The sequence below is a fragment of the Camelina sativa genome, chromosome 19 (assembly GCF_030686135.1).
Source record: "Camelina sativa cultivar CO46 ecotype springtype chromosome 19, ASM3068613v1".
NCBI classification, from domain to species: domain Eukaryota; kingdom Viridiplantae; phylum Streptophyta; class Magnoliopsida; order Brassicales; family Brassicaceae; genus Camelina; species Camelina sativa.
Genome location: NC_141898.1, coordinates 11,654,881 through 11,682,008, shown reverse-complemented (window position 1 = coordinate 11,682,008; position 27,128 = coordinate 11,654,881). Strand labels below are relative to the sequence as shown.

The following is a 27,128-nucleotide window of genomic DNA, read 5'->3' as shown; positions in this document are numbered from 1 at the left end:
TGCAGCTTTTTCGGTCAGTAATGAGAGTGCTCCTGGCCCTGATGGTCTCACGGGTTTCTTTTTTAAAACGTTCTGGCCAGTGATAAAGGATCAGGTTAATAGTGAAGTTCTACAATTTTTTGATTCGGGTTGCATTCCTGAGGGTTGGAATCATACTCACTTGTGTCTCATCCCGAAAATTCAGGCTCCAAAGAGAATGACAGATCTTAGGCCTATCTGTTTATGCTCAGTAATCTATAAGATTGTTTCAAAAATCCTGGTGCATAGGCTGAAAAAGCATTTGCCAACTATAGTTTCTCCAACTCAAGCTGCATTTGTTTCAGAAAGATTGATATCAGACAATATCTTGATTGCTCATGAAATTGCTCATAGCCTTCATACTCATCCAACTGTCTCTCAAGAGTTTATGATGGTTAAAACAAATATGTCTAAAGCATATGACATAGTAGAATGGAGTTTTTTAAAAGACATGCTCAAAGCTCTCGGCTTTCATGACCGTTGGATCTATTGGATTATGGGATGTGTCTCTTCTGTTAGCTACTCAATGATAATGAATAGAGAGCCAGTTGGTTTAATTAAGCCTCAAAGGGGTATTAGACAGGGAGACCCTCTTTCCCCTTTTCTTTTTGTGTTATGCACTGAAGCACTAATCCATCTTTTTGATCAAGCTGCTATGAAAGGTCAGATTAATGGTATCCAATTTCACTCCTCTGGTCCACAAATTAATCACTTACTATTCGCAGACGATAGTCTCTTTTTTTGCAAAGCGAATAGTACTCAATGTACTGCAATGGTTGAGTGTTTACAGAAATATGAATGGATGTCTGGTCAGATGATTAATAAGGATAAGTCAGCTATCACTTTTGGGAGGAATTCAGATAAATCTGATTGGGACTAGATCAAAGAAAAATCGGGGATCAGATTGGAAGGTGGTGCAGGAAAATATTTAGGTTTGCCTGAATGTTTGAGTGGAGCAAAACAGCAATTGTTAGGTTTCATAAAGGATCGGCTTCAATCTTGATTAAAGGGTTGGTATGCCAAAAACTTATCGCAAGGTGGTAAAGAGGTTCTTTTAAAATCTATAGCTTTGGCTCTTCCAGTCTATGCAATGTCTTGCAACAAGCTTCCTAAAGGAATCATTAAGAAACTGATTTCTGTAATGATGGACTATTAGTGGAGTAATTCTCAAAATAAAAAGAAAATTCATTGGATAAGCTATGAGAAGATGACTCTGCCTAAGTCTGTAGGAGGTTTTGGATTCAAGGATTTGGAAATTTTCAATCAAGCAATGCTTGCTAAACAAGCTTGGAGACATCTCTATGATTCAGATTGTCTTTTCTCAAGATTCTTCAAAAGCAGGTATTATGCGACTGGGGAATTTTTACATGCGGCTTTAGGAAGTCATCCATCATATGGCTGGAGAAGCATTCTTTTTGGTCGAGAACTACTCTCTAAAGGGTTGAAACGTATCATTGAGAATGGGAAAAACACTTTTGTTTGGATTGATAACTGGCTGTTTGACATTAGAGCTATTAGACCTATTGGCCTCCACTCTTTAATGAACATCAAGCTCAAAGTTGCTGATCTGTTTAACCCTCACACTGGAGTTTGGAATGATCTTCTTCTGAGATCATTGTTTCATCACTCGAAAATCTATAAAATAAAAGCTATAAAACCCAGACTGGGTTTTGATGACTCGTATTGTTGGGGTGAAAATAGAAACGGTGTCTACTCAGTCAGCTCTGGTTATGAAATGATGTTTAGAATTCTGAAAAAAAAGAGATGTTGTCTGCTGCGGAAACTAGTCCGTCTACAAATCTTGTTTTACAAGCTTGTTGGAAGGTGAAAACAGCTCAAAAATTCAAATCTTCCTATGGAAAGCTCTTAATGGTGCTTTTGCAGTATCTGAACGTTTGAGAACAAGAGCAATAAGGAATTTCGATGGATGTATGTTTTGTAATGCAGAGGTGGAATCGATTAACCACATCCTTTTTGTTTGTCCCTTTGCTAGACAAGTCTGGGCACTATCGAATATACCCTCTCCGTACCTGGGCTTTGGTAACTTGATTTTTGAAAACATGTACTATCTCTTTGGTTTGGAAAAAATGGGAAGTTCTTTAGATGAACTTTAATCAGCTTTTGCTTGGGTTCTATGGCATCTTTGGAAAAATAGAAACAACCTTCTTTTTGAAGGTTGTGGATTGGCTCCGGATGTTGTTCTTTGTAAAGCATTGGATATTACGAGAGATTGGTCTGTAGTGCATAATCAGGATGTTTCTCAGGTTAAGACTTTATTAAAGCTGAAACAGAGATGGCAACCTCCTTTAAAGGGAGAAATCAAGTGCAATATTGGATTCTCTTGGTTGAAAAGATGGTCTCTATCTGGAGCAGCTTGGGTGTTAAGAGATCATGCGGGTAATGTTGTTCTTCATAGTAGAAGATCCTATATATCTGTTAATTCTGTTTTTGAGGCCAAAATTAAAAGTTGGGAATGGGCACTAGAAAGTATGTCAAGCCTACATTTCGAGAATGTGACTTTTGGTGCATCTACTATGGAAATCATTAACGCTATGCACAACCCCAGTCAGTGGCCAACATTAGTAAGTTTTATCTCTCCACTTCTCATGTTTGGTAAAAATAAACCAAATTGGTTCCTGCTTATGGAGCTGCCAGAATGCAACAATGGAGCATCACTGATTGCAAAAAGTGTTACTTCGGACTTGAGGATGTCTTTGTATATTGCTCGTGGTGCTCCTAGTTGGTTAACAGGGTTTTTTTCACTGTGAACAAAAGATAGTTGAGACAAGCAAGTCGTTCCCCATTGCTCTGCTTTCATAGGATCACCTTTCCTTTGGTTTTGTTTTGTATAATATTAGCTATATAGGTTTCTTTGAAACTGGGTTAACCTCTTTCCCAAAACAAAAAAAAAACAAAAAGCTCATTCCTTATTCCTAAGCGTTGATTATTTTGATAATCATCTACTACATTGGTTTACCCTCTTTTTTGTCTTCTTTGACTTTTTAACCTTATCTCTTAACCCCTAAGTTTTAAGATTTCTTACGTCTCCTTCTTCCATATATATTTCCTTTCAAGATTTATTATAAGTTCCTCCCTTTTCTCTTCCTTTCCTTCTTTTACCTTTCTTAGAGCATGTGCATCGCCGTTATTTTCAACCGTCCCCCGTTTTTTGTTTAAAAAAAAAAAAAAGCCAAAAACCCAAAAAACGACTCTTAAACGCGACGTTTTTCTACCGTGTACTTGGAGACGTGTAAGTTTGTGATTGGCGTTGGTGTTTGGGTAGGGTTAACAATCGACGAAATCCGGAGAGATTAATTTTCGAGTTCTCCCTTCTATCTCGACGGCGACGAAATTCCCTCGTGGATGTCTTCCTCTGTTCCACCGATTTCACCGATTTCAAGCCTATCTCCAACTTCTGTGTCTCCCGTAGCTTGTCCGGCGTCTTTGGGTAGGGTTAACACGGGACGAAATCTCGAGAGGGCTTTTCGAATTCTCCATTCCATCTCGACGGCGACGGCGACGAAATTCTCTCATGGATTTCTTCCTCTTTTCCACCGATTTCACGCCTATCTCCAAATTCTGTGTCCTCCGTAGCTTGTCCGGCGTCTTTGGGTAGGGTTAAGACCAGACGAAATCTCGAGAGGAAGTTTTCGAATCCTCCCTTCCATTTCGACGACGACGAAGGACCACCAATTGCAAGACGATCTCCAACTTCGGTGTCTCCTGAAGCTTGTCTGGCGGTTCAATTGTGCGAAATTTAAGGTATGTCTTCTTCCTCCAATTTGAGATATATATGATTTGCTTCAGGGTCTCTGTGTATAGCTTGTTCATAGCTTTTTGTGTAGGATTATCGATTTAGCAAAAATTTATTCTCCGGTAGTAACTTAACAAAAATAGTTGTAACTCATAAAAGTTGGATCCCTTTACCTCAGATTAAGATATGGTAGTAACTCATACAAACTAGCTGTGTAATGTTTAGGGCAAGAGACTAGTAATATGTAGTTAGATAGTCTGGTTAATTGATATGCTTGATTCTTGATTATGATTTTTTGGTTGGTGACATTTTTGTGTGGTTTGTTCATTGTTCATGCGTATTAGTTACATAAATTGAATTGTGACTAAGGATGTACTATGTACTTGTAAGTAAAGACACCAATCGTGTAGATAGAGTAAGATCATGTGCATCTTAAAATAATACCAACTTCATATCTTTCTTCTTCATATCCGTTTTTGCCACCTTTAAATTGAATGAGCCATTAACGAGTACTTCATAGCTGTTTTTGAATTGTACTTGTCACAAATTGTGATCAGACTGTGGTTGTTAGCTCATTATGTTTTATAACTTATTGCAAGTTACCTTTTTACCTATTAAACTCCAACCATCTTCTTTCTATTTCCATCATAAATCTCTCTCATTCTCTAAGTATTTTCTAAACTCATTCTCTTAGCTAATCCCTTCTATTCTATTCCATACTCTTAGCTAATCCCTTCTATTCCATACTCATTCTCTTAGCTAATCCCTTCTATTCCATACTCATTCTCTTAGCTAATCCCTTCTATTATATACTCATTCTCTAAGTATTTTCATATGGATTCTATGAATCCATATTATCAGTCTTCTTCTTACTTAAACTTGCTTAACAGTCAAGAATCCGTTGGTAGAAATGAAAACTTTTCTTTTGAAAGTTATCAACCGTCTGGACAGAACAGCTCACAACCTTCTGAGGCGCCACCTCTTTCTCAAGATACACCAGTGGAGCGCAAGGAGAGAAAGACATGGGCACCTGCTGATGATGAAGTCCTGATCTCTGCATGGCTCAACACTTCAAAGGATGCCATTGTGTCTAATCAACAAAAGGGAGGAAGCTTCTGGACGAGGATTAGCCGGTACTATGCTGACACTCCTCATGCTAGAAATAGTGGTGAACAGATGCTGGTGACACATTGCAAGCAGCGTTGGCACAAGATAAATGACCATACTAACAAGTTTTGTGCAACAATGGCAGCTGCAGAGAGACTGAACAGTTCTGGTCATTCGGAAATTGATATCCTAAAGAATGCACATGAAATCTACTTTGCTGAGCATAAGAAGAGGTTTAACCTTGAACATTGTTGGTGTCTGTTAAAGAATGAGCAGAAATGGCTAAGCCTTAATGCTATTAACACGCCTCCATCTCAGCCTGCAACAAAGAGGAAACCAGCTGCCGAAGGTTCACAATCATCAAGCTGCAATGTTGAGGACTGTGAGAATAGGCCAGCAGGGGTCAAAGCTGCAAAGGCAAAAAGAAACAATGCTCAGTCCACAAACACGAAGAGTCTTGCTGAGTATAAGAGCATGTGGGATGTCAAGAAAGAGGAATTGGCTGAAAAGGAGAAACTACAGAAGCTGGCCATTCTAGACACTCTCTTAGCCAAAAAAGAACCCTTGAATGCGAGTGAAGAAATTATTATGAACAAGATAGTGTCTCAGTATTTCTGATATTAAATATGTGTTTGTTGTTTGTACTTCTTGCTTAAGTTTCTATGCATTTGTATTTCCTGTTTGATTTGTATTTCGTGTTTTAGTTGCTTGGTTTTTGTATTCTATGTTTTAAAGTGATTATATATAAGTTTATTATCATATTTGCCAATCACTTAAGTATTAATGAAAGTATTAACCAAAGGTTTGCTACTGTGGAGCTCATCCTATGAGAATGATAGGTACTCAGAGGATACTGCAGATAGAGAAATAGAGGCTTTGATTCTTATGGATGAAGCAGAGAGTACGTTGAGGTTCACGGCTGAGTCGAGTCAATACCCACCTCAACCCGAGGTTGAGGTGGAATCCCCAAGGTTTGCTACTGTGGAGCTCATCCTATTCTGTCCAACTGCTACAACAGAAGTTGTGTGATTGTCGAAACTGTTCTGTTTTTAATGTATCCGAAGTTTAAGCTTAACTATATATGATAATTGTGTTACCTATTGTAGGTTCTTCACATGCCCAAATGTTGATGATGGAGAGAGGCATATTCACAAGTGGTGGGATGTCTTTATAATGGAGGAGATGAGAGATGCGGATAGACGATATGAAGTGATGTCACAGAAGGTAGATTATTTAACCTTATTCAATGACTATGAATCAGATATCAATCATGTTAGGGATCAGAGTTATGCCACAGAACAGAAGCTGGTTATGTTAGAAAATGCTTTTTCTGAGCTACGTAAAGAGAATAGGTTTAGAAATGTAACTGATGTCCTGGTTGTTGGTGTAATGGCTATTGTGTTATTTCTTCTTGGTATATTGTTCATGTAATACCTCGGATGTGTGTTATGTAATAACTCGGATGTTGAGGCTCACGGGTTCTGATTATTGGCATTATATACTTGTAAAAGTTGTAACTTACGGGTTTTGATTCTTGGCATTATGTACCTGTTAAACACGTAAAGGATGTACTTGTTTCTTGGAAGTATTTATTTTTAATATCACGGGTTACACATTTCAATCAGAGCAAAATGCAACACCAAAGAAAAATGCAATCACGGGGTGCACATAGAAGATCAATTTGGCTTTCATTATATATATGCGTCCACACAAGTTGGCTATCACATTCTTTTCTCAATACAAGTCATTTCTTCTTTTATCCTCAATACAAGCTCTCTCTTTCTCTTAAACACAAGTTTACTCTTTCTAATAATTTTTTTTTAAATGGGATCATCTTCAAACCATTATCACTACCAAGCACATGATGTTCATTATCACTACCAAGGAGATGATGGTGATAATTTTGATGCTTATTTAGAAAATATTTATGATGCTTCGCATATTATTCCGGAACCAAACCAGCCAAACAAAAGGATTTTTATCGAGCGAAACCGGGAAGAAGACCACAATAATCTTTGGAATGATTATTTTAGTGACACTCCAACATTTCCAGAATATTTATTCCGGCGACGGTTTCGCATGCACAAGCCATTGTTCATGCGAATTTTACAACGTCTCTCTACAAAAATCGAATATTTCCGCCAAACCCAGGATGCAACCGGACGGGCTGGTCTTTCACCTATACAAAAATGTACTGCAGCAATTCGTCAATTGGCATATGGTAGTTCGTCTGACAGTGTTGACGAGTATGTACGAATTGGTGCTTCGACAGCTCGGAAATGTTTGCACGAGTTTACCGCCGGCATCATCCAAGTGTTTGGAGATGAATATCTAAGACGTCCTACACCGGAGGATCTAGAAAGACTACTCTATCAGAATGAACATCGTGGATTTCCTGGGATGATTGGGAGCATTGACTGTATGCATTGGGGGTGGAAGAATTGTCCCACTGCTTGGAAAGACATGTATTCACGGTCAACCGGAAAACCTACAATCGTGTTGGAAGCGGTAGCTTCGTATGACCTCTGGATATGGCATGCCTTTTTTGGAGCTCCAGGTACTATGAACGATCTTAATATTCTTGATCGATCTAATGTTTTTGATGACATAATAACCGGTCAAGCTCCGGAAGTCAACTACGTTGTCAACGGAAGGGAGTACAATTTGGCGTACTATCTCACTTATGGGATTTATCCAAATTGGGCCACTTTTATTCAATCTATCCGACTTCCACAAGGTATGAAAAAATCTCTCTTTTCTAAAAAACAAGAAGCTGTGCGGAAAGATGTTGAGCGTGCATTTGGAGTCTTGCAATCTAGATTCGCCGTTATTAAAAATCCATCTCGTTTATGGGATAAATACAAAATGGCAAATGTTATAAGATCATGCATAATACTCCATAATATGATTGTCGAAGATGAACGTCATGCATACAGTTACCGAAACATTGTTTCTGAATTTCAACAAGGAGAACATGTGGATCAAACATATACCGTTGGTGCTGCCGGTGTGGGTTCAAATATCAGCACTACGATTACTCGCCAAACAAGACTTCGGGATAAACAAGCCCATGACCAACTAAAACATGATTTGATTGAGCATATTTGGACTAAATTTGGACATCTTCAAGATAATGAAGATTAATTTTAAAATTTCTATGAGTTGAATAAAATGTTTGTTTTTCTTTTTATGTTTTATGTTTTATGTTTTCTGTTTTTGTTTTTAAGTTGAATAAATTTTCTAAATTTTGAAAATATTATTAATTTATTCGGGGGACCAAATACAAATAAACACCAATACTCATACTAAAAATAAGAAACTCTCATAATAATATTATTAAACTTGGGGGACCAAAACCAAGTATACACCAATGCCCATGTTCTTATGTCTGACTAGCTGTGGAATGACTTGCAATACATGGTTTTGGGCAGAGATGACCCAAAACTGTTTATTCCTCATGAGAATTATGCTGGTATGTTACACCGGAACCGTGTTAGCTTGATTGGGAGACCCCTCAACCCTAGAGAGCAAGATCTTCGAAGGGTGATCCTTAATTTACCGCTTCACTGGGTATAGCATCGCGGGTTCATGGTCGAGTTTTAGATGAAAGTTATGTTCAGTTCTTATTCTCTTCAGAGACTGATATGACCTACGTTTTACGAAACGGTCCTTGGCTATTTGAGAACTGGTTTGTCGCTTTACAAAGGTGGGAAGACTTCCCTGAGCTGGATTTTCTGACTAGTATTGATCTGTGGATCCAAATTCGAGGTATACCTCTGCCTTATGTATCGGAAGCAACTGTTAGGTTTATTGCCAAAACTATTAGGGAGTTTGTTTACATGGATTTCAATGAAGAGACTATTTCGCAGATTGCTTTTATTAGAGTAAAGATAAGTGTTGGAATCACTGACCGACTGCGCTTTTTGAGAAAAGTCAGATTTGAATCAGGTGAAAATGCTTTGATAGGGTTTGAGTATGAGAAACTCAGGAGGATTTACACTAACTGCTCTCGCATCAACCATGATTCCTCCCACTGTCCGTATCTTGTTCCACCAGTAAGGCATGATGACATCCTTAATGTTCCTTTAGCCCCTGTTTTTTAAGAAGGAGAGGGCTCTAACGTTTATAGTTTCCTGAATGAGAAGACTTCCTCCCTTAGTTCTGAGCTCTCCTCCTATTCTCCCATCTCACAACCTCCAAGACCTCCTACCCCTGCACCAAATCTGGAGGAGTTCTTAGCTGCTCATCCACACAAAACTAGACTTTCCTCAAGCTCAGACTGCTTTGGTACCTCTTCAAAAGCAAAGGAAGTTCTTATAGGGAAAGAGAAAGTCGAGTTTGAAAGCGGTGAATGTTCTAAACGCAGAAAAGGGAAGCAAATTCAGGTAGAGACAGAGCGAAGCATTCGCCAACGCAGAAAGAGCTCCGGTCTTCGGTTTTATCCGACGGAGCATGAAGCTTCATGAAAACTGATTACAGTGTTTTAATCTCAGAGACTGATCGGACTCTATAACTCTGAGATTTCTCCTTTTGTTTTAGGTTTAAGTTTGGCTTTGATAATAACGTTCACTTTTCAGTTAAAAAAAGTGGAGGTTTTTTGCTACACCTTTTGGTGTATAGGCTGCTTAACAGATGATGAAGTAAGGTCGAAGAGGAAACTCATAAAGACCTTTGACTACAATCCTTTTGATGATGATGAGGTGATAAGAAAGCAACTTCCACATCTTAAACTTACGATGTATGCTTTAAAACTAATTCCAATGATTTTCATTAGTCTTTTAGTTTTGATGGACATGATTTGGAGTTAAGCCTTATCCCATATCATCCAATAGTTCTATCAATGTCTTTGTAATCTAAAGTTCCTTTAGTTTCATGTTTACTGTAATAACTTTGACTCACCAACATGGTTTACACTATTGATGGTTGTTGCGTTTGTTATATATAAAACGTACTTTGGGAAAAAAAAAATTTCCTTATCTAATTCATATAGGCCGTCTCATCTTGCTATAAACTTGGAAACTGGCACGTGTGTCTTAGTCTCGTGACATTGACAAGTGTCAAAGTCTCACAATGTTGGTATCACACTCATGCAGCTCCCTTTTTCTTTTTTTTTGGACTTTATTATACTTATATCTCTAAGAGCTGTTGGTATTGTAACACATAAACAGAACATAACAGCATAAGAAATGAGTCAAGAAGAGCAACCACATAGGCCACAAGAGCCAGTCAAATATGGAGACGTTTTCGAAGTCTCCGGTGAACTCGCAGATAAGCCCATAGCGCCTGAAGATGCAAACATGATGCAAGCCGCGGAGACACGTGTGTTCGGTCACACTCAGAAAGGCGGTGCAGCTGCCGTCATGCAGTCTGCAGCCACCGCGAACAAACGTGGTGGCTTTGTCCATCCAGGTGACACAACTGACCTCGCCGCCGAACGAGGTGTCACGGTGGCACAAACAGACGTCCCTGGTGCACGTGTCACAACAGAGTTCGTTGGTGGACAGGTCAACAAAACTCGTGTCCAAAATTACATCCTTTTTTCTTATAATCGTTCCTCTATTTTCTAACGTGAACATTGTTTATTATTAGGTCGTTGGACAATACGTTGAGCCGAGGCCTGTAGCGACTGCTTCAGCTACAGCCGCAGAAACGTTGGGGTTGAACTTGCAAAGTGCGATAACGATTGGAGAAGCATTGGAAGCGACTGTGCAGACCGCTGGGAACAAACCTGTGGATCAGAGCGATGCAGCTGCGATTCAAGCGGCAGAAGTTAGAGCTTCTGGCACTAATGTCATTGCCCCTGGTGGAATCGCCGCTTCAGCTCAGTCCGCAGCAAATCACAACGCTACCGTAGACCGTGACGAGGATAAAATCAAGCTCATTGATGTTTTGGCAGTTAAGCCTCAATTTCAAAAACAGTTTCATCAATGTTTGATGTTTTCTTCTTAACAATGTATAAATGTTTTTGAACCTGATGGATGCTAGGGTGCGACGGGGAAGTTATCCGCGGATAAAGCTGTGACCAGGCAGGATGCTGAGGGAGTTGTAAGCGCTGAGCTGAGGAACAACCCTAATCTGTCTACTCATCCTGGTGGTGTGGCAGCTTCTGTTACCGCAGCCGCTAGGCTTAACCAGAAAGCTGATATGTGATAAATCAGGCTGTTGAGAAGTTATGTCCAATCAGGCTGTTGAGAAGTTATGTCCTTTTGTGTTTTCTCACAAAATAGGGACCTTGTGATGTAACATCGTTTTGGTTCTGTTGTTGTTCAAAAAAGTCCCAATGATATAATGTTAGTATGGAAAAAAAAAAAAAAGTCACTTCCAGGTTTAAAAGTTGAAACCTCTCTTGAGCTGATTGCTTCATCAAATATCTAAACACAACTGATCTACATAAACATGACGATTCTGCAGTCTACTAGTTTTGTAACATTCCAAACATCCTTTTCCAGAAGCTCATGGCTTTTTTTAACAAAAAGGTCCCAAAAAGAGATACAACAGTAAGACAAAAGGCCAAAAAATAGAGTTTTACTGGCTCGAACTAGCAGCTCCAACAAGAACACCTTGAGCATTACCTTCCTTCTTGTTACCCTCTTCCTTGTTATCGTCCTGCTTCCTTATCCTGATCTTATACTTAGCTTCAAACTCCGTAAGATCTTTCTTTTTCTTCTCCAATGTCTCGTATAGCTTCTTCACAACTTCTTCGAGCCCTTCCTTGTTGCGTTGCACAGCTGGGAGAACCTCTTTAATGGTTCTCTCGACAAGAACGCCTCCTATCATGCGGAAGCATTTCCTCGATTGATCGAGAGGCTGAATGGCGTTGATGACCAGAGAGTGTTCGCTCACTTGCATCTCGAGTTCAGTTATGTTAGAGTAGATCTGGCTTAGCTCTGATCTCATGCCTTCATAGATGTTCAGAACAGCTTGCTCGTTTGGTGGTTCTCTTAAGCCACCACTTCCAGATTTGCTAGCCATTTGCTTCGATCCTACTACGAATTTAAAGTTTAAGTTCAAGAAATCAGGAATTGCGTTGATATTTGCATATAAGGAAAAAGAGAACAACTCAAACAACACTCAGAGAAACATTTGGATCCAACAGAACTACATACTATAACAACAAAAACAGTAGTTCCCTGAAACTATCTACCATAAGGAAGCTCCAAACTCTTATTCAATATTCTTTCAAGAATTTATAAATGCAAAAACATGGTAAGGCATAAAGGCTTTCATCAGATCCAAGATCAAATAATCCTACAACCAATCCATCACCACCATATAACATCAATACAAAAGCAATCATGCCTTTCGTGTAACCATCACTCATCAGATCAACACTAGTGCATCTGCAATTAACCCAAATCACGATGGCATATCCACCAAATCCACTTATACAACTAGAAGAAACCAACACAGAACATTGTAATGTCTAGAACATACTACTAATACTCCATCCTCAAACTATGTTGTTCCAGAAGATTGAACCATAGAAACGATGTCAAAGACCAGTTTTTTTGAAACAATCAGGGATATTGAAACTAGGGTTCCGATGTCATTGATATTAACTCCACCCAATGATTCCATAACTCCTTGAATAATCTAGGTTTCTAAAAAAAGTAAAAATCTTGATCGGGATCGAAGAAATTTTCTAAAATCCCAGAACCTAAGTTATGATTACTTCGAAATCGATATCGACACAAGCCTTAAGACCCACTTGAAATAATAAAAAAAAAAAACATCAACGAGTAACAAAAAAAAAATACTTACTTTAAGAAAAAAAACCACACGAGGAAGAAGATCGAAGAAGCTTTGGCTATTTGAGAGGAAACAATCGAGAGGAAGATGGAAGCAAACGCGGCGCAGAGAGAGAGAGTGAAGGGAGAAGAAGAAACAAAACAAAAGGGTTTGGTTTAACTCAATTAAACCCGGTTTACAATTTTTAAATCAGAAAAAACTGAACCGGTTTACGAATTATCAAAACCGGAGTTTTATTTCCTTCTCTTCAGTCGTCGTCGAAAAGCTTCGAACTTGCTTCAACTTCTTGATAAAGGTACACTGAGAACTACTTACTTGGTTCAGCAGATGTGTGAATTAAGGATTAATGAACCGAAGGAAAACCGGAGATAACCAAGGAATTGGAGCCTCTCTCCATGCATGTTTTATTTGTTGGTTGGAGTCAAGAAGAAACGGGTGGTGACATTTTTGATCCTCTTTAAGTCTCTCCCATCCGTAGATGGCGTTCATGAGTGACACAGAGGAGGAGGCGATGATTATGGCGAACAAGCAATCTATACGTCTCTTCGAGGAAGCCGCTGGGGATTATAAGACGACTTCGAACTTGAACGCTAGTGAAGAAGGCGCAGATGATGCCACAATTTTGCACCATCCAGCGGCGGAGGGGTCGAAGTCACAGCTCAAGTGAGTAACTAACGAACTAATGGATTTCTCATAATGTTATCAAAATCATCAAATATTAATTTGATCTCTCAGGATTCAAGGCCGGCGGAGGGCTTCCAAGCCTTCAAAACCGGAGATGCGGAGCCTCCTGATCAGGAGGAGATTGTTTTGAAGCAACCTGTGGTGGGGATGTTGCTGAAGCCCTTGGCACTCACGGCGTTCGCGAGTGACTCAGACTAGGAGGAGGCGAATATGACTTCCATCTTTTTGAACACCTCCTCCTAGGTATAGAGGCAAATGATTCATCTATCTCCATTGCACTTGATGCTATATATATATATATATATATATATATATATCAGTATGTATAAAATATTCAATCATATTTGACCAAGAACTAGAAAGCAAATTTGTAGACTAGTGGCCGGCCGATCATGTTTCCTTATGATGTCAATAAAGAGGGTAAGAAGCTGCAGCCTTGGCAATGAGGTCTGCACCACTTATTTTGACTGAATTGGTGACTTTTTGTGGCTTTTTTATAAAGTATCCATGTTGTGGTCCTCTTGTTACTGTCTGTCTAGTTGCACAAAGATTCAAACATAGAGAGCAAAAAAACTTTCTAACAAATGGATTGTTCACAATAGCAGACAAAGCTACCTTTGAGTCATTTATTTGGTATATTCCAAGTCCAGTCAAAAGAAGATTCATTGGAAGGAAAGATAAACAGATCAGGGCTCAAAGGTCATCTTCTCTGCCTCTTTCCTTGTTGAATCAAACAGTACAGTCGATAGGTATCTTTCACCGAAACTCGGGAATACCACCTGAAAAACATTCAGTTTTGCACCTCTTAGTTATCCAAAGAAAGACTCTAAAGCTTCCACGAGTTCACTGTTGTTTTTCGGGTTCTAGACAACAAAACTAGAGAGGCAAAAATTCTTAAGCTTTGGATAAAACTTACCACTATAAGCTTCCCAGCATTTTCTGGCTTCTTTGCAAGTTTGATTGCTGCGGCAGCTGCTGCCCCGGACGAGATTCCCACCTGTTATAATAGTAACAGACAAATGTGATAATCCCGATCAAGAAACTGTGTGTTTTCATGGTGATGTTTGAGTCTTTAATGGTGAGGATAAAGTTGAACTCTGATGAGGTTAAAATATGAGGTACTTACTAACAGACCATCTTCCCGAGCAAGAAGCCTTGCCATGTCAATGGATTCTTCACTTGAAACCTGCGTAAGCGTTACAAAAACGAAAAGAGGCAACCAAGAAAATGTGAAGTCTCGTCCACACTGTGGTGTTTTGGAATGCATCAAGTTGATGGTATGAAATGATCTTACCTGAATAACTTCATCCATACGATCAACATCCAATATGCCTGGAATAAAACCAGCACCTATACCTTGGATTTTGTGGGGACCTGTGCATATTTACCAATCAAATACAGTGTAAGTGTTAGGCTGAAACCAACTGAATCTTGATATGATATTCACTGATGAAAAACATTAAAACTTTAGAAGGACCTCATATTGAACACTCAGGACTCTTAACAGGTGAGGAACATACAAGAAGATAAAGTGTGCCAAAGAGTTCCCTATTGAGAATTTAAATAAATAAGATAGAATGTAACACACCTGGCTTTCCACCTGACAAGATGGGGCTTTCAACGGGCTCGACACCATACAACTGAAAGATGAGAAAACAAATGAGACAAGTTTTGAGTTTACTAAGAACGTTCTGATTGTATGAGTGAAATAAGTTCACCTTTATGTTTGGGTTCTGTTCCTTGAGATACTTGCCAGCACCTGTTAAGGTACCACCAGTACCAATAACAGAAACAAAGGCATCCACTTTTCCACCACAACCTTTCCATATCTCAGGTCCAGTAGTCTCATAGTGAATCTGCAATGAACATACACAATATTATGTCAAATTAAGTAACTCGATTTGGATCCACTAAGGGGTTCAAAATATGTATTAACACCTTTGTGTTGGCAGGATTCTCAAACTGTTGAAGCATATAACCATTAGGCGTTTTCGCCAAAATCTCCTCCGCCTTTGCAACAGCTCCTTTCATGCCTTTGGCCGGGTCAGTAAGAACAAGCTCAGTTCCAAATGCTAAGAGAATGATTCTTCTCTCTATGCTCATTGAAGCTGGCATTGTGATAACAAGCTTGTAGCCCTTTGCAGCAGCTACGAATGCTAACCCGACTCCAGTATTCCCACTTGTTGGCTCAATCAACACACTCTAAAGTAAAAAAACACAATATCAAAATATCAGAAAATTAAATCAAGAAAAGAAGAATCAGATATGATAGCTTCCATTAAAAAAAGAACAGACCTCTCCTGGTTTAATAAGACCCTTAGCTTCTGCATCAGCAATCATACTATAACCAATCCTGCAAACAAAAGGCACAAAGTATTGCTTCTTTAGTCCCAAACAGAAACTCGAAAAGCAGAGCTCTAGAGTTTTTGGAAGCACCTGTCTTTGACGCTAGAGCATGGCTCCATCATCTCGAGCTTAGCAGCAACATGGCCAACACAATCTTTAGTCACTTTGTTTAGATACACTAATGGAGTGTTCCCTATTAACTGCCCCCAAAATAATCAAAAACAATTAAAAACATAAAGATATAACTGAACAAGCAAAAAGAGTCTTGAAGCTTTTTTACTTCAGTAACATCTTTGGCGATTTTAGGAGTCCCTGAAGCCATGTTTCAAGATCACTGCTCAAAATTCCACAAAAGATAGATACAAGTTGTTAAACATCAAATTCCTCGACATAGAGACCACAATATATCACACAATTCCAGAGTAAATCTACAACAATAATCATAGTCATAACAGATTGATATAATTTACCAGAATCGATCAAATCAAATAAAAATCACTGGTGAATCGTGAAGACAAAGATCGATGGATATGGGGCTAACAACACTTTGACCCGACGATAAACGTAGAAATGAAACTGATGATAACATTTTAAGGCTCCATACCTAGAAACAGAAACATATCTTTATGGGCGCTCTTTGTCCAACGTTGTTACATTCTTCTTTGACTAATTCAACACTTGAATCATTCACTGTGACACATCATTCTATTTTTAACTAGATGTCTAAAGTGATCATTAACCGTGGTCCGGATACTAATGTAATTGAATCATTGTTTGGTACAACTTCGATGAAAATGTGAAGAAGGTCGAACTTTTTTAGAGTCTTCTTCTTGATTTTTCTAGGGAAAGAAGAACCTCTTATGTTAGATGATTACTCTTCTTCTTGAGTTTCCTCTGCTTAAGCTTCACTTTAACATTAACACCATTGTCAATGAGAGCTTGAAGCACAACCTGAAGCTTACCTTCAATTTTATCTCCTTTCCTAGGAGTATATATAACATCATGTATGTCATCTTCCAAGCTTCTTTGAGCAAGAACTGCACCAACCGCAGCACAAGCTTCAGCGTTTCTAGTCGAGCCAAGATCGAACTTCATGTCTTTTGAAATGGAATGAGCTACAGTGACAACCTTACTAGTCACCCTGTGAATCACACATGCTCGAACCGAGGCCTTTGAGATGTATATGTCTAAGCAAAACGGGTAGTGAAAAGGTGCTGTGAGTTGGTTAAACGTAAACGTTCTTTCTCTCTTCTTCTCAGCTACTGCATTATAAGGATGATCCGTTTCGCCGGTAAAAGAGTTGATCATCGGCTCATTTCTCTTCTTGTATTCCTCACGAACTTCCTTCTTCTTCTTCATCTTTGTTTCTTCTTCTTCTTGGTTTTGATCTTTTCTTGCGTTCTTGTGTTGATTCTTGCGGTGGAAGTCGTAGTTGTATTCCTCGAATTCTTTTGACCCTCGATCTAGCTTGAAGAAAAGATCACCGCGGATTCTCATATTATCAATTTCATCATGATCATGATCCGGATCGTCTTCATCATCAAGCATTGTTGTTTCTCTTCCTTGTTGTATTGTAAAGGGTGAGTTTTTAGGAGTGTTGTCAGCTTGGTATTGTCTCCAGGCTTGTGATAAAGATGATGAGACATGCCAAGACTCATCATCCACAGTTTCTATACCACAGCCACTCAAACCAATAACGTTTTCACCCACTGAATCTTTTTCCCTAGTTCCGCTATTGGAGTATCTCGATGAAAAAAAACAATGTGATGCTGGTCGTAAAACGGAGGTGGAATCCAGCAAACGGAGACAGTTTCTTCTCAAAACCATAAAAGCCATTGAAGGGAAATAGACCAGTTCTGCAATCGTTGATGGAAACTAAACGGTGAGGTTTCACAGAGACAAATCGTCGAACACCTGGTGTGCAACGGTTTGTAAAGAGAACATCTTAGCTGTGTGTCTTGTATCGATAGAGTGTCCACCAAAGTGGTGGGTATCGCAAACTAGCCCGACGAAGAAGAAAAACAATTAATTCATCAGATTCAAAGCAAAAAAATTTCGTAAAAGACTTGTATGATCAGATTCAAAGCAATGATCAGAGACAACTTAAGAGTATCGGAGACTAAGGAGATCGGAGAAGTAAGTGACAAAGACAAGTTGTCATTTTTGATTAACAGAAAGATAAGTTGTTGACATAATATTAGACATTACAAAAGCTTAAGAGTTTTTGTTTTTTAATATGTAAGTAATAAACACACCAGAGATATTATAAGCTAAGTTACTAAGAGAGAAAGGAGACTATTAGGCTTGGAAGAGATATTACAGACAAAAACGACGTAGAAAAAGACAAATTTGCAAGAGCCAGAGCAGACTAGGTAACTTTTGTCACGGTATCAGTTTTGTTGTTATTACCATCTTTCTTCCCTTCTTGTTTTGTTGTCACGCTGTCTCTAAAATTCAGTAGTAATGTTGCTGATGCTGATGCTGGTGCTGCTGATGGTGGAATTGGTGGTGTTGATGATGGTGTGGGTGGTAAACCGGAGGAGCTGGAGCAGGAACTGGACCACTGCAATAACCGTTGTAAGCTGGGTAACCAATAGGAGAGCCTTGGTATGAGGCAGGGATGATCTCTGGAGAGTATGGATAAGGCGGGCTCCTGTTGCTGTAGACAGTTGTCGGTGGGGATGGGTAAGCTGCTGGTGAAGCGTATTGAGGAGAGTGAGAGGGCGATCTGATGAATGGGAAGGAAGAGACGTATGCGTTTGTGATACGTCCGGCTTTGGCTGGTGGCATTGGACCGTTGTAGCTGGCTCGGGTTCTCTTGTTTGCGGGAACAGCGGCTGGTTTCCTCTTCTCGGTTTTGGTCTTCTCTAGCTGGTCCAAGCGTTTCTTGAGGTTCTCTGGAGGGAACTCTTCCTCGAGTTTGTACTCTTCTATGCATTTCAGAACCGCCTTAAGTGCTGATTGCTCCTTGCGCGCCACAAGATGCTTAAGAAGAGGAAGACATTCAATATTAGAGATTCACAACTAAGATGTTTAGCTGCAACAGAAATGAGTGGATGCTACGAATGAAATGAATAGATACCGTAGCTCGGCCAGTATTGCTAGAGTCCTCCATGATAGAAGCTGCTGACTTCTTTGCGTCCCTTAGATAAGCTTTGAGCAAAGGAACAGGAGGGAACTTATCCACAAGGCCAACTTCATAAGTAAAATGAACAGCATCAAGCTGTTGTCCCCTGCTGATTAATTCTTCAATCATATCTGTGGACAGCATTAACAACTCATAAGCTCAAATATTATAAAACAAGATACAGAGAGAAAAGGGTTCAACTTCACACAGCTTATGATCAGTTCTAGTCAATTCCTACACATTGTGCCACTGATGTCTCAGACTTCACCAGAGTCTATGATAAACAAAGTTTGCTAGAAATTCTCCACACAACATTAAAATTCAACTAATCAAACCATAAACTATTTGTAACCAACCAAAACTATACAACTAAATGGGGTTAACTCTTAGTAAATACAAGAAGCCAATTTCAGAGCCAAATGTGACCTCACAATGAGCATGGTACAGGATCATAACCAAAGGCAGAAGAACACTAAACAAAGTTCGAGAGAAATCTCAAACAACCTTAAAACTGAACTAATCAAACCGTGAACTATTGGTAACCTCTCAGTAAACTCCATACAAGAAGACAATTACAAAGCCAAATGTGACCTCATATTAAGCATGGCACATGATCAAAACCAAAGGAGATGAGAGCTTAAGAGGGTTACCAGGCATTTGATCACCCAAACCAACAGAAACAGCAAGCTTAGGCATCTGTTTACGCCAAGCAGATCCAACAACAAGCTTTCTATACAAAGCAAGATCTTCACTTCTAACAATCCCAAACGTAACAAGATGCTGAAGAAACGTATGAACATCAGGAGTCTTCACATTCTCAATCCTTCCTCTCTCTTCCAAGCTCTTCTTCCACGTCTCAGCAATCTCCTTAGCCTTCTCCTCAACGCTCGGTGTAACAAGAAGCCTCGATTTCCCAATCACTGGATCAACCATTACAGGTGTTAAACTCTCAAGAATCACCACACAAGCCCATCCGTAATCATTGCTCATCTTCTCTTCTCTCTTATCCACCGGAAAAACCTCAGATATCGCTTCAAGCACTAACATCGCCGGATCCACACAATCCCCCAACGCCGCCGGAATCTTTGACCGGAGATTCTCCAACTCCTTCTTCCTCGCCGTCACAAAGTTCCAGAATCCTCTCGCGTCCATTTTAAGACAGAGAGCTTTCAAAGCAGAGAGAAGACCTTCTTCATCATCAACCTCGCCGGAATCATCATTAGCACCATCACCACCACCATCTCTTGCTTTCTCTAGCGATTCGAGAGCAGCTCTAGCTCGTTCCCCAGCTTTCCCAGCTACGATCTCAACGCTGTGGTCGATCGTAACCTCCCTGCGTTTCAGTGACTCGAGCGAGGTCTGAGTCTGGTTATCTAGGGTTTCAATCATCTGCTTCAACGCCTCGGATTTTTTCATGAGATTTTGCTCTAGAGAAGTGAAGTGATCGGAGAGCTCTTGCCATAGAAGAGTACAGCTCGTCATCAACGACGTCTGTTTCTGAAACTCCTCGAAACTCGGCTGAGCTAACTCAGTCAACTCGCCTGGATCGGGGACTGAGCCCATCGCCGGAAATCTTTAAGGTAAAACAAACTCAACCTCCTTTCGGATTCGATTGATACAGAGCAGAGAAAGAACAAAAACTCAAAAGAGAGAGAGAGAGTGAAATTGCAGAAACCCTAGAAATGGCAAAAAAGCAAAGAGAGGAAGAAGATAAGAGACAAAAGAAACAGTGTGACGTGGACAACTCACAAAAGCGACACGTCTCGGTGGAGTCTGATTAAAGGCGCGATTATTACATCGCTTCTTTCTACATTGCGCCAAGTTATGCGTAGGTTATTGTGGAAAATGGCGTAGGATAACAAGTATTACTTTTATTTATATTTACGTATAAAGAAGAAGAAGAAAAAAGGAAAGGTGAAAGAGATAAGTGGGGGAAGCCCACTGACCACCATACCACCACATGCGTTGAGTCGGAAACCAGTGAAGCATTGTTGGGTAAAAATTATAAATACGGAAATTGAATAATAAAATGGGTCTATAAAGTGTTTAAAAAATGTTTGTTATATAATTAAATATGAAATTATTTTGTGTAGTTGTAAACTTGTTGTAATGTAAGAAGCAATGGCATGTGTTTTGAAGAATGAAAAGGCTGTAATGAATCAGAGGGCACGCGTGATATAATAAAAATCTCTGGACCGAAGAATATATTTTGTGTGTTTCTTAGAAACGTGATAATTAAGCAACCCACATAGCAAGAACATTTTTGAGCTTATATTTTTATTAGTTTTGCTAATCTTCGTACTATGTTTTTTTTTTTAAACATGTCTTGTGATAGAGAATAAACAGAAGAACAGAATAAAACGAAATTCAAATTTTGATTTGTTTAAAGCGCTATTGCTTTTTTTTTTTTTTCGTGGATATGTACAAAATGTTAAACGGGACAATGACATATAACACATTATTGAGAGGGAGAAAAATATCCTTTTAACTCTGTCGACATCTTGCTACTAGATTATCATTTTATAATTATATATTAAAAAGTTACAAAGACATTACAAAAAAAGTTTAGAATGAGACGAAATATGAAACTGATGGCTAAAAATTTATCTTATAATTATATTGGGCCCGTAATGGCTGACTATACTACATTACTACAAATGACAAACCAACCGCCGTTTACTGTTTACGCTTTACGGAAAAAAAGTGAGAAAGAAATTTGAAAAATGTGAGGGAGATTGATAAAATCGAATTCAAAAGGGATAATGATTTAAATTTCAGGCAATTGATTTGACCTGAGAGTCTAGCTAGTCTTATAATAATATGATTATGACATTGCACAATCAAGAGTCTTTATATATATGGTTAATTTATAGTTCTTGTAAACTCTATCCAAGTACTTTGTCCTACATAATAGTACAATTATAAAATCGTATCCTTATTGTTATGATAGTGGCCAGACTATGATCCTATAAATTATATTAACACTCACTACCGGAATAATGATCGTGTTTGATTACTTGATAAAAGAAAGTTTTGAGGTTTCTTATCAAAACTGAAGCTGATCAAACCCCATTGATCAAACATGTAAATTGGTAAAAAGCCAAAGAAAGAACCAAAGATTTGAATGAATACACAAAATAAAGTTTGTCAGAAGACACCAAAGTAAAGGATAAAAATCGTCAATGCTTTACACCTAACTTGTCAATTAAAACAGTCCATATATAAAGACTAAACAAAATTTATATAGTGGTTACCAAAAGTCCCACACAAATATACAAAACTACAATGCCCTCTTATCTTATGTTTTTGTTTTCACCCCAATTTTATAGTTTTGTTTTTTAATATAATCAATAAGCTACTAGAGTAAAATAAACATCACTATTATTGTCACCAATCTAAGGTACTCAAAAGTATAAAGCTATCACTCACTAACTCAATGTCATAGATATACATACAAAGGAACTAAAGGCACCATTGTTTGGTTCAATACTCCAGTTTTCATAGGTGTTTCTTCTATTTGTTTATCCAGTTAGCCAAACAATACGTAAACAGTCATAAGAGTGCATGTGAGTACGCAACAAAAACTTTCATTGGCTGCCTAGAGCCTAAAGAACAAGCAGGAATCACTACTCTATAGGAGGACATAAAACATGGAAAGAAGAGAACACAAAAGAATCAGGGACATCAAAAACATCAAGCACTTGAAGGCTTGAAGCTTGTATATATCAGGTTCAACCCATATTAGTCTCTATGCAATATGAACACTGAATCAAAGGATCAAAGAAACCAAGATATTCAGTAAATAAGTAAAAAACACCAAACTTTTCTTTCCTCCTTTTGAGTTTTTGAGCGTGTGACTAAAGGATCCAGACTCAATAGCCAATACCTCGAAAGTAAAGTGTACCTTTTGGGGGATAATAGAACCTGTAATTTACTTTGTTCCCGTGAGTTCTCTAAGGCTCTCAATTGTGGTCTTCTTCTTTGTCTCCATATCGACTTTGTCCAAGTCTGCTACGGTCGCAAGATAGCCATAAAGGATTCTCTTTTTCTTACCCGTCCTCCCATCAACCTCGACAAGACTCTGGTTTTTCTCATCATCTTTGCTTGGAGTGAATGGTTGTATTCTACCCCAACTCTTACGCCCACGGTTCGTCTTCTCAAAATGTTCTGCCATTCTCATAGCTTCCCTGAGCCCTGAATCGTCACCCGAAAACTTGAACAGGGTAATTCCCAAATGACCGTCTCTTCCATACAGTGACTTTGATTTCCCACCAGTGAGTCCTAATTCTGTAAATATACATATAGACATCAAAATGAAGGCAGAATTGTGTCATCAAGTGTTGTTACCTGACATAGGCCAATAACTAGATACGGTACTTGCACAACCATCATTAGACTAATCACATTTCGATTTTGAAACCTACTACTACACACCCGAAGTTCTGAAACTAGATGCTGAGATTCCTAAAGAAAAGGCCGAGAAAATGGTGTCCCAACAAAGTTCCGTTGAAGAAGATTAAATACTTCTTAGACCATTGTTGCCTAGATTCTGATATTGTAAGGTATTGAAATCAAAGCTCAAACCAGAGTAAGACATTATTCTACAGTAAGTAAGAGCAAATTTAATTCACAAAATCACAGAGAGATATTGGGGAGAAATGGGAAAGGATCTAAGCAAAGTGAAGGCTTTGCCTAAGAAGGAATGTCAGATGATAATAAAATCTTGTTAGGTTCCTAGAGTCTTAATTATAATACATATTGGGGCATTCTTCTAGTGTTAGCAAAACGAAGAGAGGGGTTTGGACCTTGACCTTTCTACTGAAAGATCAACAAGATGATTATTGTTGCACAAAGTCAGGAATAACCAAGGGATGTCAGATCATTAAGAGTATTGATTGCATCTGGGAATCATCTCTAAAGCTCTGGGTCGAAACCTAATTGATGAAGATAAACTACTGTACAAACACATCTCTAAACTGGAAAGGGGCAAAAAGAAAAAGAGAAAAGTGAGCCGAGAAATCTAAGGTGTGGTTTATCCAATGCAAGATTCATGAACTGTGCCAGAAGGTTCTAAGCCGGTATGTAAACGCAAGAATGAGGAATGAAAGGCCGCATGTTATACCTCTGATGATTCTGTTATCCATTGTTTTGTTTCCAAAGCCTTCCATGCGCCCTTCTTTACCCTTCCCTGTACTGGTATTATGAACAATAACATGAGGTGGCCAAATAATCAGCTGGGCCTGATTGATTGCTGCCTCTTCAGCAGGTAGATTCTGGTATGCCTTTGTAGTATCAGGAGCCTTTGTGAAATTCCAACCCATCAATACACAGAGAGCTTTGTGTAGGCCTAAGTGATGCACGCGTGAGCTAGCATCATCAGAACAGTATGTGTGCATTACCAAACTATGTGTATCCTGGACGACTCTAGAAGACCTGTGTTTTAGCATAATTCGAATTGGAAACACTCATTTAGATTCACCACACAAATACTCCATACAGTAGTCTGAGGTATTAAACTCAAGAAAATCAGAATCATGCAGTTAAGACCCTTCAATGTGGAGACTAAGACTATTGAATATACACACTTAAATAACTGAATGTCCAAAGCCACATCCACATATCAACTTAGTAGGCAATCAACAAGAATCGAATGTAGATGGAATAACCCAATTTTAAATTTAAGTAAGACTAGGGGTAATAAGTGATGCACTGATAACATATAAACATAAAAAAAAATCACATAAACCTCTGCGCAATTATGAGGAGTACCATCATAACGTAGCAGAAGGTTTGAAGAATGTTAAAGATGACAACGAAGGAATTAAAGAACTTCATCATTAGCTTTCTACATTCAAACAAGCTTATCTGTGACACAAAAGAGCTTTCCAAATAGATTAGTAGCTACTAAAGCCTACTAACCAAGCACCCTTGACATTGACTTAAATGGTCATCATATTTGACCATTTACTCATCATGCCAAATTAATTAACAAACTACATCTAGTCAAAGAACTATAGAATTAAATATCTCAAACCCCTAAAGAGATATGTAAATGCTGGATTCACAAAAAAAAAATCCAAAAATCACAAGCACAAGCACTGCAGACGAGTAAAGAATGCTAAGCACTAGCACACGCGCAGTACCAGATACGTGGTTCAGATAGTTCATGATCTGACCATAAGCAAGTAGATTAAGACGGAAAAAAATGCGCAACTCAGATTCCAAGTTGGTTTACTACTGATAATAGAGAGCTGATTTGAAGGTCACCCAAAAATACCAAAGAGCTGAACGATGATTAGAAAAAGAGAAAAGCAACTACTTAATTGATATTTATTCAAAATATATATCAGCACGCTAATTCTACACAACTGCAAGAAACTACCATTATGTTGTATTCAGAAGAAAAACAAGCATGCATAAGGCAAGGACTAATAGGTTGAGTCGAGAAATACAGAAAAACACTGAAAAAGCTGTGGAACAAAGACCAACAAATAATACCAATTATTATAGCAGAATCAACTGGATCAATCAGAATTTAAGTCTAATGCCTAGAGGCTGCGGTATATAAACACCCACAACCTTTTGCTCTTAAGGCCAACCAAAAAAGTAACTACAAAAGAGCATCCACGAGAGTGGTAGGTACAAAGAAATTGAGAACTAAGTTAAATGGTACCTAGTATCTAAATAAAACAGTGAACTTAAATAATTTAAGAGGCTTATCGACAGGCAATGAACATCAGTCATAGTATATGAGTAATCTATAAAAGTATATGAAAGTTAGCGCATTGTCAAAGCAAGAATTTCAGTAATGATAAATACGTCGTAATAGAGAAACAAAATCAATATGAAGCAAACACCATTCAACAGCTTATCTAATAAGTTGAACACATTTTGCTAAAAAAACAACCATGAAAGCATGTCCATATAAGTTTAATAGTGTGAACAATTAATATAAGGACCTAATAATTATACATGTCAAGGTATATTTTACTGTTCCCTCTTACTTTCTTCATGTTCATTTAGCGTTCTAAGCCATATAAGACCAATTAAAGCAACCATCAAGAACAAAGTAACTAGAGTTTCCAACAAAATCACACTGAAACGAAGAAAAAAACAAACACAAGAGACAGATTGAAACCCATCAAACCTGCCACAAACGAGACACTGAAGCCGCCCTTTTCTCCCGTTCTCCAAGTAGTTCTTCTTCTCCGCGGTGTCCTCGAAAACTCGCTTAACAAAACTCAAAAAAGATTTCTTTAGTGCAACTTGATCAACCTGGAGACCACCCCCACTTTCATGCCTACTTGATCCAGTCCTCATATGCTTAGCTGCTCTACCATCTTCTCCAAACTGACCACTCGTACCAGCCATAAGTGAGTGATGATCATTAGGATTCGCATAATGCATAAACTGTTGTCTTTGCCTCATCATATCAGCAGCTCTCTCGTCTCTCCTATCGAATTCATCTTCACCTGGATACTTCCGTTTCATCGACCCTTCAGGACGATCCCAATGCTTCCTCTGATCTCGAAACTCTTCCGGATGAAAAGGAGGGAATCTCCCAAATTCCGGTCGGCTAGGAGGAGGAAAATTCTGGTAATTAGGAGGAAGCGCGAAGTAGGAACGGACACTACCATCAGCGAGAACAATCGTGCGTCGCTCCAGCATGTGAAAATCATAAGTAGGTGGAGGAGGAGGACCAAGTGCTGCCGCCGCCGCAGACGAATCAGGGAAAGGAAACGGAGCCACCGCCGCCATGGGCCGTGAAGAAGATGTTGGACCTGTTGGATTTGGATGATTCGGATTGGATTGGTTCGGTATCGCAGCTAGCTTAGGTGATGGATTCGGCCTCGGGAGCTTCTTATCCGCGATTTTCTGGCCTCCCGTCGTCGGTTTGCTTTCTTTGTTGTTGTTGTTGTTGTTGTTGTTACTGGTTCCGCCATCGTTGTTGTTTGAATTCCAACGAGATTTACGATTCTGTGAAGAGGAAGCAGCAGCGGTGGGAGCTGAAGTCGCCGGAGGTTTGTTCGTCGATGGTTTTGCGTTGTTGTTGTTGTTGTTGTTGTTGCCACCGACCATCTTCAATGGCCGTGAATCTGCTTCTTATTATTACCTCTGAGCAATTCGCGGGGTGAATGATGATGATACAGTAGCTCAGCTATGGAGGAATCGTAAAGCGAAGGTTACCAAAAGAAGAGAGAGGAGAGATTAGGGATTTGGATCAAATCAAATCATTGAAGCCGAAGGAGACGGAAACAATATTCTCTCTAGTCTGGGATCTTGAAACGGTGTCGTTAAAGTAAATAACTACCAAAAGAAAAAGAAAAAAAAAAACAATGAACG

General features: G+C 39.0%; 8 protein-coding genes, 1 long non-coding RNA gene and 1 pseudogene across 13 annotated transcripts; 5 read left to right on the top strand and 5 right to left on the bottom strand.

The window, feature by feature from the left end:
• Nucleotides 1-1,225: 1,225 nt before the first annotated feature.
• On the top strand, nucleotides 1,226-2,786 carry LOC147920446 (uncharacterized). Its single transcript, XM_087501071.1, has 2 exons — nucleotides 1,226-1,842; nucleotides 2,174-2,786. Exons 1-2 carry the CDS (start codon nucleotides 1,226-1,228, stop codon nucleotides 2,784-2,786), a joined length of 1,230 nt encoding a protein of 409 aa, XP_087357197.1.
• Nucleotides 2,787-4,606: 1,820 nt separating this feature from the next.
• LOC147920445 (glutathione S-transferase T3-like) lies at nucleotides 4,607-5,551 on the top strand. Its single transcript, XM_087500650.1, has one exon. The coding sequence runs from the start codon at nucleotides 4,607-4,609 to the stop codon at nucleotides 5,495-5,497; it is 891 nt and encodes a 296-aa protein (XP_087356776.1). The 3' UTR covers nucleotides 5,498-5,551.
• A 2,712-nt stretch (nucleotides 5,552-8,263) lies between these two features.
• LOC109130822 (uncharacterized protein At4g02000-like) lies at nucleotides 8,264-9,249 on the top strand (annotated as a pseudogene). The gene has a single exon (XR_015591789.1). The product of XR_015591789.1 is annotated as an uncharacterized protein At4g02000-like (transcript).
• A 721-nt stretch (nucleotides 9,250-9,970) lies between these two features.
• LOC104766147 (late embryogenesis abundant protein 31) lies at nucleotides 9,971-11,219 on the top strand. The gene is made up of 3 exons (XM_010489976.3): nucleotides 9,971-10,383; nucleotides 10,469-10,774; nucleotides 10,865-11,219. The coding sequence occupies exons 1-3, from the start codon at nucleotides 10,066-10,068 to the stop codon at nucleotides 11,027-11,029; spliced, it is 789 nt and encodes a 262-aa protein (XP_010488278.2). The 5' UTR covers nucleotides 9,971-10,065; the 3' UTR covers nucleotides 11,030-11,219.
• On the bottom strand, nucleotides 11,206-13,068 carry LOC104766148 (prefoldin subunit 2). 2 transcript variants are annotated; one of them, XM_010489977.3, is made up of 2 exons: nucleotides 12,641-13,068; nucleotides 11,206-11,865 (listed from the first exon to the last, which is right to left on the bottom strand). In XM_010489977.3, the coding sequence occupies exon 2, from the start codon at nucleotides 11,849-11,851 to the stop codon at nucleotides 11,405-11,407; it is 447 nt and encodes a 148-aa protein (XP_010488279.1). In that variant the 5' UTR covers nucleotides 11,852-11,865; nucleotides 12,641-13,068; the 3' UTR covers nucleotides 11,206-11,404. The 2 variants fall into 2 exon arrangements, with proteins under 2 accessions (XP_010488279.1, XP_010488280.1); XM_010489978.3 differs by having other exon boundaries at nucleotides 11,206-11,862; nucleotides 12,641-12,747.
• Nucleotides 13,069-13,154: 86 nt separating this feature from the next.
• Nucleotides 13,155-13,828, top strand: LOC147920444 (uncharacterized). The gene is made up of 2 exons (XR_015591632.1): nucleotides 13,155-13,291; nucleotides 13,364-13,828. It is a non-coding gene; the product is annotated as an uncharacterized LOC147920444 (long non-coding RNA).
• Nucleotides 13,829-13,870: 42 nt separating this feature from the next.
• On the bottom strand, nucleotides 13,871-17,896 carry LOC104766145 (cysteine synthase-like). Of its 2 annotated transcripts, none has more exons than XM_010489973.3 (11): nucleotides 16,263-17,896; nucleotides 15,939-15,992; nucleotides 15,749-15,858; nucleotides 15,608-15,665; nucleotides 15,251-15,514; nucleotides 15,031-15,168; nucleotides 14,901-14,952; nucleotides 14,607-14,686; nucleotides 14,439-14,498; nucleotides 14,229-14,309; nucleotides 13,871-14,091 (listed from the first exon to the last, which is right to left on the bottom strand). In XM_010489973.3, exons 2-11 carry the CDS (start codon nucleotides 15,978-15,980, stop codon nucleotides 13,999-14,001), a joined length of 978 nt encoding a protein of 325 aa, XP_010488275.1. In that variant the 5' UTR covers nucleotides 15,981-15,992; nucleotides 16,263-17,896; the 3' UTR covers nucleotides 13,871-13,998. The 2 variants fall into 2 exon arrangements, with proteins under 2 accessions (XP_010488275.1, XP_010488274.1); XM_010489972.3 differs by having other exon boundaries at nucleotides 16,129-16,264.
• Nucleotides 16,264-17,494, bottom strand: LOC104766146 (uncharacterized). Its single transcript, XM_010489974.3, has one exon. The coding sequence runs from the start codon at nucleotides 17,492-17,494 to the stop codon at nucleotides 16,517-16,519; it is 978 nt and encodes a 325-aa protein (XP_010488276.1). The 3' UTR covers nucleotides 16,264-16,516.
• Nucleotides 17,819-20,764, bottom strand: LOC104766144 (FRIGIDA-like protein 4a). Its single transcript, XM_010489970.3, has 3 exons — nucleotides 19,436-20,764; nucleotides 18,741-18,916; nucleotides 17,819-18,643 (listed from the first exon to the last, which is right to left on the bottom strand). Exons 1-3 carry the CDS (start codon nucleotides 20,346-20,348, stop codon nucleotides 18,113-18,115), a joined length of 1,620 nt encoding a protein of 539 aa, XP_010488272.2. The 5' UTR covers nucleotides 20,349-20,764; the 3' UTR covers nucleotides 17,819-18,112.
• Nucleotides 20,765-22,465: 1,701 nt separating this feature from the next.
• LOC104766143 (uncharacterized) lies at nucleotides 22,466-27,120 on the bottom strand. 2 transcript variants are annotated; one of them, XM_010489969.3, is made up of 3 exons: nucleotides 25,933-27,120; nucleotides 23,908-24,218; nucleotides 22,466-23,072 (listed from the first exon to the last, which is right to left on the bottom strand). In XM_010489969.3, the coding sequence occupies exons 1-3, from the start codon at nucleotides 26,862-26,864 to the stop codon at nucleotides 22,717-22,719; spliced, it is 1,599 nt and encodes a 532-aa protein (XP_010488271.2). In that variant the 5' UTR covers nucleotides 26,865-27,120; the 3' UTR covers nucleotides 22,466-22,716. The 2 variants fall into 2 exon arrangements, with proteins under 2 accessions (XP_010488271.2, XP_087358229.1); XM_087502103.1 differs by lacking the exon at nucleotides 23,908-24,218.
• Nucleotides 27,121-27,128: the final 8 nt, after the last annotated feature.

Bases quoted from the DNA above. Each gene is read 5' to 3' on its own strand.
- LOC147920446 (XM_087501071.1), top strand. From the start codon at position 1,226: ATGACTCTGCCTAAGTCTGTAGGAGGTTTTGGATTCAAGGATTTGGAA. The intron at 1,843-2,173 runs GTGAAAACAGCT...TTGGAAAAATAG, and splicing joins TTTTACAAGCTTGTTGGAAG to AAACAACCTTCTTTTTGAAG.
- LOC147920445 (XM_087500650.1), top strand. From the start codon at position 4,607: ATGGATTCTATGAATCCATATTATCAGTCTTCTTCTTACTTAAACTTG.
- LOC104766147 (XM_010489976.3), top strand. From the start codon at position 10,066: ATGAGTCAAGAAGAGCAACCACATAGGCCACAAGAGCCAGTCAAATAT. The intron at 10,384-10,468 runs GTCAACAAAACT...GTTTATTATTAG, and splicing joins CAGAGTTCGTTGGTGGACAG to GTCGTTGGACAATACGTTGA. The intron at 10,775-10,864 runs GTTAAGCCTCAA...GATGGATGCTAG, and splicing joins AGCTCATTGATGTTTTGGCA to GGTGCGACGGGGAAGTTATC.
- LOC104766148 (XM_010489977.3), bottom strand. From the start codon at position 11,851: ATGGCTAGCAAATCTGGAAGTGGTGGCTTAAGAGAACCACCAAACGAG.
- LOC104766145 (XM_010489973.3), bottom strand. From the start codon at position 15,980: ATGGCTTCAGGGACTCCTAAAATCGCCAAAGATGTTACTGAA. The intron at 14,687-14,900 runs GTGTGTTACATT...AAATATGCACAG, and splicing joins CTTGTCAGGTGGAAAGCCAG to GTCCCCACAAAATCCAAGGT. The intron at 14,499-14,606 runs GTAAGATCATTT...ACGCTTACGCAG, and splicing joins GTATGGATGAAGTTATTCAG to GTTTCAAGTGAAGAATCCAT.
- LOC104766146 (XM_010489974.3), bottom strand. From the start codon at position 17,494: ATGGCTTTTATGGTTTTGAGAAGAAACTGTCTCCGTTTGCTGGATTCC.
- LOC104766144 (XM_010489970.3), bottom strand. From the start codon at position 20,348: ATGGGCTCAGTCCCCGATCCAGGCGAGTTGACTGAGTTAGCTCAGCCG. The intron at 18,917-19,435 runs GTAACCCTCTTA...TGCTGTCCACAG, and splicing joins TTTGGGTGATCAAATGCCTG to ATATGATTGAAGAATTAATC. The intron at 18,644-18,740 runs GTATCTATTCAT...CCTCTTCTTAAG, and splicing joins GCAATACTGGCCGAGCTACG to CATCTTGTGGCGCGCAAGGA.
- LOC104766143 (XM_010489969.3), bottom strand. From the start codon at position 26,864: ATGGTCGGTGGCAACAACAACAACAACAACAACAACGCAAAACCATCG. The intron at 24,219-25,932 runs GTTTGATGGGTT...GCTAAAACACAG, and splicing joins CAGTGTCTCGTTTGTGGCAG to GTCTTCTAGAGTCGTCCAGG. The intron at 23,073-23,907 runs GTATAACATGCG...GTATATTTACAG, and splicing joins GGATAACAGAATCATCAGAG to AATTAGGACTCACTGGTGGG.